We start from the raw sequence: 13,163 nt of genomic DNA, 5'->3' as shown, positions 1-13,163 counted from the left end.
CATAGGTACAAAGAAGGTAACTGCGAAGAAACCATGAGTAACAGAAGAAATACTTCAGCTGATCAATGAAAGGAGGAAGTACAAGAATGTTCCTGGAAACTCAGGAATACAGAAATACAAGTCGCTGAGGAATGAAATAAATAGGAAGTGCAGGGAAGCTAAGATGAAATGGTTGCATGAAAAATGTGAAGACATCGAAAAAGAAATGATTGTCGGAAGGACAGACTTAGCATACAGGAAAGACAAAACAACCTTCGGTGACATTAAAAGCCAGGGTGATAACATTAAGAGTGCAATGGGAAGTCCACTGCTAAATGCAGAGGAGAGAGAGCAGATATGTGGAAAGAATACATTGAAAGCCTCTATGAGGGGGAAGATTTGTCTGATGTGATAGAAGAAGAAACAGGAGTCAATTTAGAAGAGATAGGGGATCCAGTATTAGAATCAGAATTTAAAAGAGCTTTGGAGGACTTACGGTCAAATAAGGCAGAAGGGATAGATAACATTCCATCAGAATTTCTAAAATCATTGGGGGAAGTGGCAACAAAATGACTATTCACATTGATGTGTAGAATTTATGAGTCTGACGACATACCATCTGACTTACAGAGAAGCATCAGCCACACAATTCCGAAGACGGCAAGAGCTGAAGCTGACAAGTGTGAGAATTATCACACAATCAGCTTAACTGTTCATGCTTCCTAGTTTCTTACAAGAATAATATACAGAAGAATATAAAAGAAAATTGAGGATGTGCTAGATGGCGATCAGTTTGGCTTTAGGGAAGGTAAAGGCACAACAGAGGCAATTCTGACGTTGCGGTTAATAATGAAAGCAAGGCTAAAGAAAACTCGAGACACGTTCATAGGATGCATGTAAAATGTTGGATGCATGTAAAATGTTGCAAGATGTTCGAAATTCTGAAAAAAGTAGGGGTAAGCTATAGGGAGAGACGGGCCATATGCAATATGCTCAACAGCCAAGAGGGAATAATAAGAGTGGACAACCAAGAACGAAGTGCTCGTATTAAAAAGGGTGTCAGACAAGCATATAACCTTTCACCCCTACTGTTCAATCTGCACATTGAGGAAGCAGTGATCGAAATATAAGAAAGGTTCCGGAGTGGAATTGAAATTCAAGATGAAAAGATATCAATGGTACGATTCGCTGATGACATTGCTATCCTGAGTGAAAGTGAAGAAGAATTACGTAATCTGCTGAATGGAATGAACAGTCTAATGAATATAGAGTGTGGATTGAGAGTAAATTGAAGAAAGATGAAGGTATTGAGAAGGAGTAGAAATGGGAACAGCGAGAAACTTATCAGGATTGACGGTCACGAAGTAGATGAAGTTAAAAGAATTCTGCTACCTAGGCAGTAAAATAACCAATGGCGGATGGAGCAAGGAGGACATCAAAAGCAGATTAGCAAAGGTAAAAAGGGTGTTCCTGGCCAAGAGAAGTCTACTAATATCAAATATCAGCCTTACTTCGAGGAAGAAATTTCTGAGAATGTACGTCTGGAGTACAGCATTGTATGGTAGTGAAACATGGACTGTGAGAAAACCGGAACATAAGAGAATCGAAGCATTTGAGATGTGGTACGACAGACGAATGTTGAAAATTTAGTGGACTGATATGGTAAGGAATGAGCAGATGCTGCGCAGAATCGGAGAGGAAAGGAACCTGCGGAAAACACTGACAAGGAAAAGGGACAGGAGATAGGACATCTGTTAAGACATCAGGGAATGACTTCCGTGGTACTAGAGGGAGCTGTAGAGGGCAAAAAGTGTAGAGGAATACAGTGATTGGAATACATCCAGCTAATAATTGAAGGCATAGGTTGCAAGTGCTACTCTGAGGTGAAGAGGTCAGCCCAAGAGAGGAATTTGTGGCAGGTCGCATCAAACCACTCAAAAAAAAAAAAAAAAAAAAGAAAGAGAGAGAGAGAGAAGAAGAAGAAGAAAAGGTGCATTCCTTCACACTAAACTACAAATAGGCTGTAACCCAATGATGCACAGCTTCCTGCTCCAGTGAGATGACTGTCCAATTAGCAGTGTTTGTGATGTATTATTTTTGATAAGCTACATTTTAACTGATAGTTTTTCTTATTGAGACGAGAGGCCATTGTGCTAATAGATGTGACCTGTATTTTAGCATATCAAGAGATGAACATTGTACAAATTTTAAGATTTTGTGAAATGTTTAATATACTGTACAGTATTTCCTAAATTATTAGAAACAACGTTTCAATGTGTTGTTGCAGTGGATGGCTCATAAATGTGGGTCTCATCTTCCTAAGTCATTATTTTAGTCTTTATTGTGTTGTTCTATACAGCTTTTAGGATAGGGATAGGGTTTACAGCTTTACATTATAAGTATTACAGTATGGGTAGTTGTTTGGATGAGAGTGAGTCCACTTTGAAATGAATTTCTGTTTTAAACTTTCCACATTTTACACATTTTAAGAACATTCATCTAGGGCTGTTTTAACAAGGCCACTAACAACTGTGCACAGTCTTAATACAAGGGTCGTCCACAAAGTAAGTCCCGTTTCTATTTCTATCCATGGCAGCACTATGATCGCAGTTCTGGGCATGCGTGGCAGTTACTCTGACTCCAGGAGAAGACGTGTACACTATTTTCAGATCACTGCTGTCAACGTGTGCTTTGTAGTGCTTCTTTGTAATGTCAGCTGTAATTGAAAATGCCGCCGCGTGTGAAATCAGATCTGTGATTTGTTTTCTAAATGCAAAGAAAGTTAAACCAAAGGAAATTCATCAACTAATCTGCTAGGTTTACGGACAAAATGCTATGAGTGATTCCATGGTTAGAAGATGGGTCAGACTGTTCAATGAAGGACGTGAAGTACCTCACACAATGAATGTGACGAAACAATTCTTACAGGAATTTCACTGGGATGCGTTTGATCATCCTCCGTACAGCCCGGACCTCGCTACTAGTGACTTTCATCTCTTCTTACACCTAAAATTTGTCCTTTGTGGTCAACACTTCAACGATGATGACGAGCTGAAAGAACATACACAGGCGGCAGCCTTCTATGGAGAAGGCATACAAAAACTTGTGGCATGCTATGACAAGTGGCTACAAAATTTCGGAAGCTATGTAGAAAAGTAGTTTAACGGTTGTAGATTTTGGTACAATAAATATTTTTTCTGTATCTGTACACGTTTGTTTTATATAACCAAATGGAACTTACTTTGTGGATTTGCCTTATATACACTCTCCATTCTTGTTTTCACTACTACCAAATTGGTCTCTCTCCACAATGCTGTTGTGATTACCACTATCAGACTGTAATATATGACTTCACTTTCCCTCTGAAAGTGAAGCAGAAGTGATCATGATCATTCCTCTGTTTGTACTTGATCCAATCTTGATATTATGTTGACTCCACAATAAATGGGTCTGCTCTTGCACAGTAGTGATTGGTACATACACTGCTGGGCTTATGGCGCACAAACTGTCTGCTCTGAGCCTTCAGTACAAAATTAGTCAACAGAATGCAACTAAACAGTCAACTGTAAGTCCTGCAGGCAATAGTCGTGAAGCAGTTGGGATTTCATCGTGGTAATAAGGCCAGACATCAGTTCAGTCGTGGAGTGATTACTTTTAATTGGCCTAGTTCTAACCTGTGTGTCTCACAACTATGCCATACCCATTAAAATGACAGTTTGTGACATATTCACTGCTGCTGAGGCTATGAATTGTGTCTGACCTGCATCAGCATGTCTGAGAGTTCTACCCTGTGAAACACGAGCCTAATAGTATTTTTCTGGTATTATAATGTAACCTTACCAAGAGGCTACAGTCCGCTCACAAAAAAAATGTGTATGTGATTGAGACTGTGAGGTCTTACCAAAAGTATTCTTTAAATTTGAATCAAGTGTAAGTTCGTAGCAAGTATACCTCCTTCTCAGTTTGGGTGGTGCAATTCTGCTTTGTGGGATAGTCTCAATTGTCATTTTCAGTGATTACTCAACTTTTCCCTATTGTCTTCATTTCCTCAATTATTCCAAATGATAAAAGAATGATAGAAGGAAAAATGTGAGCAAATAAGAAGTCAGTACAATGATTAAAATGATGTGACAAAAGATTAGAAATAAAAAATTACATTTAAACCATTTAATTGAATAAAAATAATGATCAAAGTCATTTTGATAAAGATTTAAAAATCAAAAAATTTTAAAGCAATTGACAGGATTCAAATCTACAACCTTCTGCATGTCAGGAATGTATTTTGACGACTATGCTAAGCTGCTCTCTCTCTCTCCCTCTCTCTCTCTCTCTCTCTCTCTCTCTCTCTGTCTCTCTATCTATCTATCTCTATAAATCTATCTATCTACTTAAGTAATGGAACTTCTTTAGATTATTGTTACAACATTGTATAAAATCATTTAATTTGTTTATTGACAATGTAAGAAAATCAAAATATCCACGGGTGTGCTGCCGGTCTATAGTGTCCAGCGGGCACAATATTTCGGCGATCATACATGTCGCCATCATCAGGTGAACTGACGGACTGAGCTCCTGTGAACGTGCCGGCACGGAGATCTGTACACTATGGCTGCTTAGAGGGAACCCGTGGATATTTTGATTATCAAATACGCCGGGAGAAACTCAAGAATCACAATGTAAGAAAAGATAGATTACTTCCTACTGTGAAGAAGATACATTAAGTTGCAGACAGGCACAATTAAAGGACACTTATGCAAAGCTTGTGGCCACAGCCATCATCAACAAAAGAGAAACAGAGAAATGCACACCATTTATACACACAAGCAAGCACACCTCATGCACACATGACTGCCAATTCCAGCATCTGAGGCCAGACTGGAGCTGTCACATGGGATGGCAGTAGCAATCTGGAGGGAACATGGAAGGGGAAGGGTTAGCAATGTACAGGTGGGGAGACAGAGGAAAGCTGTCTGGCGAGCGTGTGCAGGGACTAGAATGCCAACGGGTGTAGCATCAAGAGGTTGTGAGGCAGGGAGGTGGGGAAAGGAGTGAAAAAGTAGAAGAGTGGGGAAAGATGGGTGGGTGCGTTGGCGGAGGGCAACAAACAAAGAGGCTAGGAGACAAGGATGCGAGGAGATGTAGGACAGATGGGGTGGAAACTGTTGGGTGGAAGGTGTGGGACAGTATGTTACCATAGGCTGAGGCCTTGATAACTTCTGGAGTAGAGAATGTGTTGTAAGTATAACTCCCATCTGCACAGTTCAGAAAAGCTGGTGGTGGAAAGGAGGGTCCCAATGGCATGGGTAGTGAAGCAGCCATTGAAATCAAGCATGCTGTGGTCAGCTGCATTTAGTGCCATAGCATGGCCTACTTTGATCTTGGCTACAGTTTGGCGGTGGCCATTGACCCTAGTGCACAGCTACTTGTAGTCATATTGCTATAAAGAGCTGTGCATTGGTTTAAAGCACAGCAGAGCTGGTAAATGACATGGCTGCTTTCACAGGTGACCCACCCCCTGATGAGGTAGGATAAACCTGTGACAGGACTGGAATAGGAAGTGCTGGGCTGGTGGATTGAGCAAGTCTTCCAGGAGGATACAATTGTTGTATCCTACTTTAGTAGGGTGGGAAGAATCTCTGGTAGGATGCCCCTCATTTCAGTGCATGATGATAGGTAATCAAAGCCCTGGTGAAGAATGTGGTTGAGTTGTTACAGTCCAGGGTGATACTGGGTTGATGAAGGGAGCACTCCATTGTGACCAGTTCTTGGGAGGAGGAGGGGGGGGGGCGGTAATCAGGGGAAATGGCACAGGAGATCTTTCTGAGGACTAGGTGTGGGGCATAGTGCCTGTCTGTGAAGGCCTTGGTGAGACTCTCATCATACTGAGCAAGGGAGTTCTTGTCACTGCAGAAGATGCGCTGTTCCCTGTGTGGCCAGGCTGCATGGGAGGGATTTTTTTGGCATGAAAGCATTGATACCTGTCGAAGTGCAAGTACTGTTGGTGGGTTTAGTGTGGACAGTGGTGTGGATGCAGCTGTCAGAGAGGAGAAGGTCAGTGTCACTAGGTTGAGGAGGACCAGGTGAAGCAGAGGGATAGAAGCTGTTGAGGTTGTGGAGGAACGAAGATAGGTTGTTTTGGCCCTAAGTCCAGATCATGAAGATATCATCAATGAACCTAAACCAGACTAAGGGTTTGGGATTTAGGAAGGCTTGAAAGGTCTCTTCCAGGAGGCCCATAGGAGGTTGGCATAAGAGGGTGCATGCAGCTGCCCACAGCTGTGCTAGGGAATACAGTTAGTAAAGTGTATGAGGAATGAGAAGGAATGTCTGGAGGACACTGGCAAAGGTAGTATTCAATAGCGGTAAGACCATAGGCATATGAGGGATGTTGATGTATAGGGACATGACGTCAGCAGTGACAAGTAGGGATCCAGGAGATTAAGAGAATGGGGATGGTGGAGAGTCTGTGAAGGATGGGGTTGATATCTTTGATTGGGAGACTAGATTATGGGCAAGTGATTGAAGGTGTTGGTCATTGTGGACCAACATTCTTTTGGAGGGGACACAATAACCAGCCACAATCAGGTGTCCAGGATTGTTGGGTTTGCGATTTTGGGGAGCATGTAGAAGGTGTTTGGGGGCGGGGGGTCATAGTGGTGAGGAGGGAAACGGATTCAGGGGGGAGGTTCTGGGAAGGCCCTTGGGCTAGGGATTGGAGGTGGACTTCTGGGATGGGATCACTCTGGCAGAGTTTATAGGCGAAGGAATCAGATAATTGGTGCAGGCCTTCTGCCAGGTAGTCACTGCGGTTCATAACCACAGTGATGGAACCTTTGACTGCAGGTAGGATGATTAGGTCAAGATTTCTTTTGAAGTTGTGTATGGCTATTCCTTCTTCTGCTGAAAGGGTGGTGTTCGGAGGAAGGGACTAGGGGAAGAGTGGTGAGGCTAAGTTGGAAGTAAGGAATTCCTGGAAGGTGACCAGTGAGTGGTTGGGTGGGAGTGGGGAGGATCATGATTGGATGGTGGTATGGACTGTGAGAGGCAGGGTTCAGTGTTGTAATTGGGTTGGTTTTGGTTAGAGGAACTGGTGGCAAAGAAGTGCTTCCATTGCAGAGATCGGGAGGAGGAGAGTAGGTCTTTGACAAGCCCAGCATGCTTAAATTTGGGTGTAAGGCTAAAGGTGAGACCTTTGGATTGGAATGAAACTTGTGTGAGCTGAGGGTTTTGGTGGAAATGTTAACAACTGTGTCTGGGGAATGTTTCGGCTCTGGATTCGATGGAGAGTTGGTAGGGAGCTTTAGGGGATGCGACAAGTTGAAAAGGTCAGCTAGGCAGGGTTTAGGTGCTGTGAGAGGTAAACGAAGAGGGACATTGTAGGTAGGATAGTGGTTGGATAGTGGTGCCCTGAAGCAGCTGTAGGATGTTGGCAGGGTAGATAACTTTTGGAGGTGGTGTCTAGAATGCTGCTCCAGGTGCTGGAGAGCAATTGTGCTTATCTGCAACTTAATGTGTCTTCTTTACAGTAAGTAACAGTCAATCTTTTCCTACATTGTTGATGTTCCTAAGTGGAGTTTCCATTGTTTAATTTGTTTATTGACGATTTGTATTCTCAGATTAGTTTTTATTCCAAATATTTCACGTGGTTTTTTCCCTATAGTAGTGCTATGGTTTCCTTTCAGGTTCAAGCTATACCGAAAAATGTGATGTCTTTAGTTGGGGAATTATTCTGTGGGAAGTTTTGAGCAGGCGGAAGCCTTTTGATGACATTGGTGGCTCAGCTTACAGAATTATGTGGGCTGTGCATACTGGTGAACGACCACCCCTGATAGAAGGATGCCCACGACCAATTGAATCTCTTATGACCAGGTATTTTCTTCAAATTTTTGCAAATTACTTTGGTTTGTTTTTGTTGTTAATACAGTCTAATAATATTGTACTTTCAGCTCATTCCATACCAAGTGGTCTAGGGAAAAAAAATTGTTGGTTGCTCAACTGTCTCAGAAAAAATTGATATTTGCTGGGTGAATTCCCAAATGTTTAGTAGGCTCAAAAACTTTTTTTTTTTTATTTATTGTTTATCATCTAGGAACAGTAGTCATTTTTGTTTCAGGCTGCGAGCAGTTTTTTGCATTTATGAGCATCTGCTGTTTTTAGAATTATTCAGTAAGGATTGCCCCAGACCTTTCAGACAAGAATTTTAGTTCAGCACACAACGGACTATAAATTAAAACCATGATCACCTAGCTGAATGTATTCGCTAATATATTTTTAATGGCTCCAAGTTGTTGTTGTTGTGGTCTTCAGTCCTGAGACTGGTTTAATGCAGCTCTCCATGCTACTCTATCCTGTGCAAGCCACTTCATCTCCCAGTACCCACTGCAGCCTACATCCTTCTCAATCTGCTTAGTGTATTCACTGCTTCCCTTTCATGTCCCTCGACTGGTTCAAAGTTATTGGTCACAAATTAAAAAACTCAAATTTTTAAACAGTATTTTTCCAAAGGAGAAGTAATTTCTCAGCCTTAATATTTTTGTGGTATTACACTACACAATGTAGTTGCTTATAGAGTATCAATGGTGAGAAGCTGACACGTCAGTATACTATTTTTTAAAACGAATTTTTTAAAATTTTTTCATTCTTTGGCTTCAATATCTTTGTTGGGAGACCAGATAAAAATCTGAAAATTATACACTTAATACACCTTAATGATATCAAACTTCAGTATAAATTTCAGCTTTGTCAAGTCTTGGAAAAAAATTACAAATATGAGCAAAAAATACATATCTTAATGTAATAAAGTAATGTCTGGTGCAATGTAATAAAGTATATCAATGATTAATTTAAACACAAAAAAACACATGAAATTAAGGTGACGTATGATTATTTGTGGAAACAGTTCTCTGCAGAAAGTTTCAGCAGGCTAGCAGACCGCATCTGCAAGTCCATACAAGCTCACAGACAAGTCTATACATGTCTGTGTGTTGTCTTGCCCATTTCACCACCACCTGTTCACTCACTCTCAGTTAACAACGATGTCTTGAAGTGTGCTGTTTAACAATGGAGTCTCAGTGTTATTTTGGTGTTCTTATTAATGAAGCTTGGCATAAAAATGAAAAATTGAGAAGATGGCAACTACTGTCAAAAATAATTTTTGAAGTTTGATTTCAAAAGAAAAGTTGCACTAAACTAGGTGGAGGTTCTAAAAAAATGCTCCGACTGATTATGCTGATATGCTCTACCCATTAGTCCAAAAATTGCATGTAATAAGAAACATGTCCTCCGAAAACTACCCAGTTTCGTCTGCTCATACAATTACAGTTTTTGGAAACACTTCCAATTTTGGTAAAGTCTTTCACTTGAAAACTATGAATGGGGGTAATTTGTATTCAACTGCTATGCAAGCATGCCATGACGTCTTTCTTTCCTTTGGCATCAACCGTATAATTTGAAGGCATGTCAAAATGTATGGGATTTTGGTCAGCATTTCCTATCTGACCAGGAAGGTATTGTTTTTCTGTGCGCAACCTAATTATGAAGCGCTGAAATTCCACAAGTTTTTCTTCATAATTTTTCGGCAGCTTCTGTGCAAGTGAAGTTCGCCTCCGAAGTGAAATCCCCCAGCGCTTCATAAACAGATCAATTCAGCTGCGGCTAACCTTAAAATTTTCAATTTTTTGCTCTCTAGCAATTTCATGTGTCTTAATTCTTAAAATTTCGGTGTTCACAGGCAGGAATTTCTGATGCGGTTCCAAGCACTTCTAGTGCATGATATCGGTCACACTTTGGCCCACTAAATGCTTTCCTGCTACTTGAACATTCAAATAATTTGTCTCTTTGCAGTCGCCATCACCTGATGTTGCTCTCATCAATCCTGTATCGCAGACCTGCAGCACGATTAGAGCTTTGTTCCTCAAAAGAAACAACTCCTCTCTTGAATTTGGCACTATAATGAAAGCGCTTCATTATGGTTCACTAACACCAACAAGCACTTCACAAAATTCCACGAAGCAATAGATGCCACTATGTGAAATCTTAATGGGCCGCAGTGTATCAACTCGTGCAACTCCTAAAGCCTTGTGCATTGTTGGTATTTCTGTGTAAAGAAATTTATTTTTGTTGCTACGAATATTTGAAAGGCTGCTACATTCGAAGATGAACAATACGGAATTTCTGTTTACTTCGTTGGATAATGTATGAAAGTGCAGTGGTCGAAACTCAGGGCAGAGGAGAAAAGCTCGTCTTCTACCTTTCTTTTTAGTTATTTACTGACGCAGAGGTTTTTGGCACCAGTATTTATCTTTGTGTCTGCAAAGCATGCTTGTGTAGCCCTGCATATATTCGACGGCAGAAATTAGTTGTGGTGGCACCTACCAACATTTTTCAGAACTTCCGCTTACTTTGCACTCAATTCTAAGCCACAGGCGGTTTTTTGGGTTACAAAAACCGGAAAAAAGTGCGGCTTAAATTCAAGTAAATGCGGTACTTCAGCCAGTGTGTTTAGAAGGCAGATTGCCCTGTACATTTTGGAGGCAGTTGATGAATCCCCTGATTTCCTAATAATGACTACATTGGCTGTTTTCCAGGACACTTCCTTGTTGTAAGGTGTCATCTAGCATGTCTGTTAGAATGGAGTTGATTTGTGTGATAGTATTTTTAAGAGTTTCCGAAAGTATTCCAACTGGGAATTGCTTCGTACTAGTTTTAAATCTAGCTATTGCTAGCACTACCTCTGCCTGGGCGAAAGGATGGTAATGCACCATTTTTGTAAATATTGCTCATTTGGTCATGTAAGTCCATATGGTGTTGTTGTCATGTGTTTCTTCGTCATCACGGAGGTGCTTGCTTAGCAGAAACTCGGCTGAACATCTCCAGCCCTTTGTCATGATACTGTCTTCCTGTTGTAATGTTGACAAAACTGTTGCGATCTTAATTATTTTGTCTCCCCCATACGTTGTTCTGTAGTTGTGTTTTAACAAATTTGCCCCAGTGGTTTTGTCCTGTTTTGTTTAGTTCTTTTTTGTACTTTTTTTTCACATCATGGTATAGCTCAAGTCCAAGTTCTTGTTCTTGTGCATCTTGGCTCTTTGATAGTATAGTATAGTATATAGACCATGGTAGTTTATGTTTCCATCTGGCTTTCCCTCATGGAATGGCTGCTGACTACGCTGTTTGGAGTAAGTCTCTTAGAATATGCATTTTGTAGTCTGTGCTACCTTGGATAATGTGTTGTTGAAAATTTTCTACTGTGTGTGTAATAATCAGCCAATTTGCCTTTCCTAGAAGTAATCGGCAATGTTTCAAGGTCGTTTTGCGCGCGCGAGTGTGTGTGTGTGTGTGTGTGTGTGTGTGTGTGTGTGTGTGTGTGTACTTCACATTTTGCTATACGTGGTAGAAAGTTCTTGTTGGCTAGTGATATGTCTATATTACTGATTCCTCCAGTGCTACCACAGTATGTTGGTGCTTGTCTTACCTCATTTAATACAAAAAGATTGTACTCATTTATGATGTCCTCTAGTGTCTGTTCTATTGATATATCAGAGCGTAAAGTGGGCGTTAATGATTGTGAGTATAAATAGTCTTCTACCTCTGGAAAATTGTGCAACTTCTCTGATTAGGTCTGCAAAAAGTTAAATGCCATACGAATACTGTGCGTACAATGAAATGATTATCCATGTATCTGTCTTTGGCCTCTCTCCTGATAGGCGTGCTTGATACACCTACTATCAATCTTCTCGTAACATCCTTGCTGTTCGGTGTGCTGGAAAAGCTACGCAAGCACATTCCCCTCCCCACCCACCCACAAAAATACTGCACCATTTTTGTGTAGGGAGGATGTGCATGACAGTGGGGAGGCAGGCAGGACACTGGACATTGAGATGAGCCGAGAGCCATGACTGTGGAGGATGACGTACTCACGACCGTCCCTGCCATCTGGCTTGTGAGGCAACAGGAACATCCTCCAGAAAACTGCTGCCAGGACATATGTCCAGGCCTGAGGGAGTGTCCTAGGGCAATGACGGCGATGGCGGGGGTGAGAGCGCGTCGTTCCTCCACTCCTCCTGGGGTGCCTTAGTGCCACCATCAGGTGGCTGTGAAGGTCGCGCTGTTCTGTGAGGCTGTGAATGTGCAGGAAGAAAAGCAGCAGAATCACATGGCAAATGACATGCAATCAAGCACATAAAAGAGCCAATGTGTTCCTGAATCATGCCTTTTTCCATTTCCTACGGTTGCCATAAACCCTGAAAAGAACGAGATTCCTCGGTCCAAAGCAAAACTTGCGAACTATTGGCAGTGCGAGATGCTGCAGTGGATGTAGCAAGTGTAGCAGCATCTGACGGTGGTGGTCCCACAGAAGCTCAGCTGGTGATGGTCCGTCTCGTAGATGGGAGCAATAGGAGGCAAAAAAGAGCTGCAGTGCCTGTTCCCGTGTGTGGGTGGTGTGAAGCTTGGCTACATGTTGTTTGAAAGTGCGTACGAAGCATTCTGCTTCTCCGTTGGACTGGTAGTGAAACAGAGCACTTGTTGCATTTTGTTCACAAAACTGTTCACTTTCAGACATCAGTTTGTTATAGATGACTGCATTGACTGAGAAAAGTCTGAGGTTACTATTAATTTTGGACACGAGGTCATTAATATACAACATGAATCGCAAGAGTCCTGATGCATTTCTCTGGGACACTCTCCACGTTTACATCTGTCGATGACTCCCACCCAAGATAACATATTGTGTCCTCTGTACCAAGAAATCCACAATCCAATCACAAATTTCATTTGATACCCCATACGATTGCACTTTTCATAATAAGTATAGATGTGGTGACTAAGTCAAATGCTTTTCAGAAATCAAGAAATGGTGCATTTATTTGACTACCTGACACATTACTTTCAGTATGTCATGTGAGAAAAGTGCAAGGCTTCCATATGATTGATGTTTTCGGCATCGATTCTGATTGTCTTGGAGGAGCAATGTTTTCGAAATTCATTCTGGTAGGCTTTCCTTATCTGTACAAACAGTTTAGGAGACAATCTGAGCAGCAGATGTTGCTGTCATTTATCAGCTAGTTATGTCATCAGAAGATCAAAACAAATTGCAAAACAATTTCGAAAAGATACCTGTTTGGTTCAAAAATTTTCAGTTGATGCTAAATAATGAAAAGTGTGAGGTCATACACTTGAGAGCT

At 41.4% G+C, this 13,163-nt stretch overlaps 1 protein-coding gene across 3 annotated transcripts in view; it reads left to right on the top strand.

Annotated features, from left to right (window-relative positions):
* LOC126161412 (mitogen-activated protein kinase kinase kinase 7-like) overlaps window positions 1-13,163 on the top strand; it is a 182,457-nt gene that overhangs the window by 49,019 nt on the left and 120,275 nt on the right. For all 3 annotated transcript variants that reach the window (XM_049917201.1, XM_049917200.1, XM_049917199.1), the window contains exon 5: window positions 7,662-7,848. In XM_049917201.1, coding sequence (XP_049773158.1) covers window positions 7,662-7,848 — 187 coding nt within the window. The remainder of the gene's footprint in view (window positions 1-7,661; window positions 7,849-13,163) is intronic.

The sequence above is a fragment of the Schistocerca cancellata genome, chromosome 2 (assembly GCF_023864275.1).
Source record: "Schistocerca cancellata isolate TAMUIC-IGC-003103 chromosome 2, iqSchCanc2.1, whole genome shotgun sequence".
NCBI classification, from domain to species: Eukaryota; Metazoa; Arthropoda; class Insecta; order Orthoptera; family Acrididae; genus Schistocerca; species Schistocerca cancellata.
This window is presented reverse-complemented; position numbering and strand designations above follow the sequence as displayed.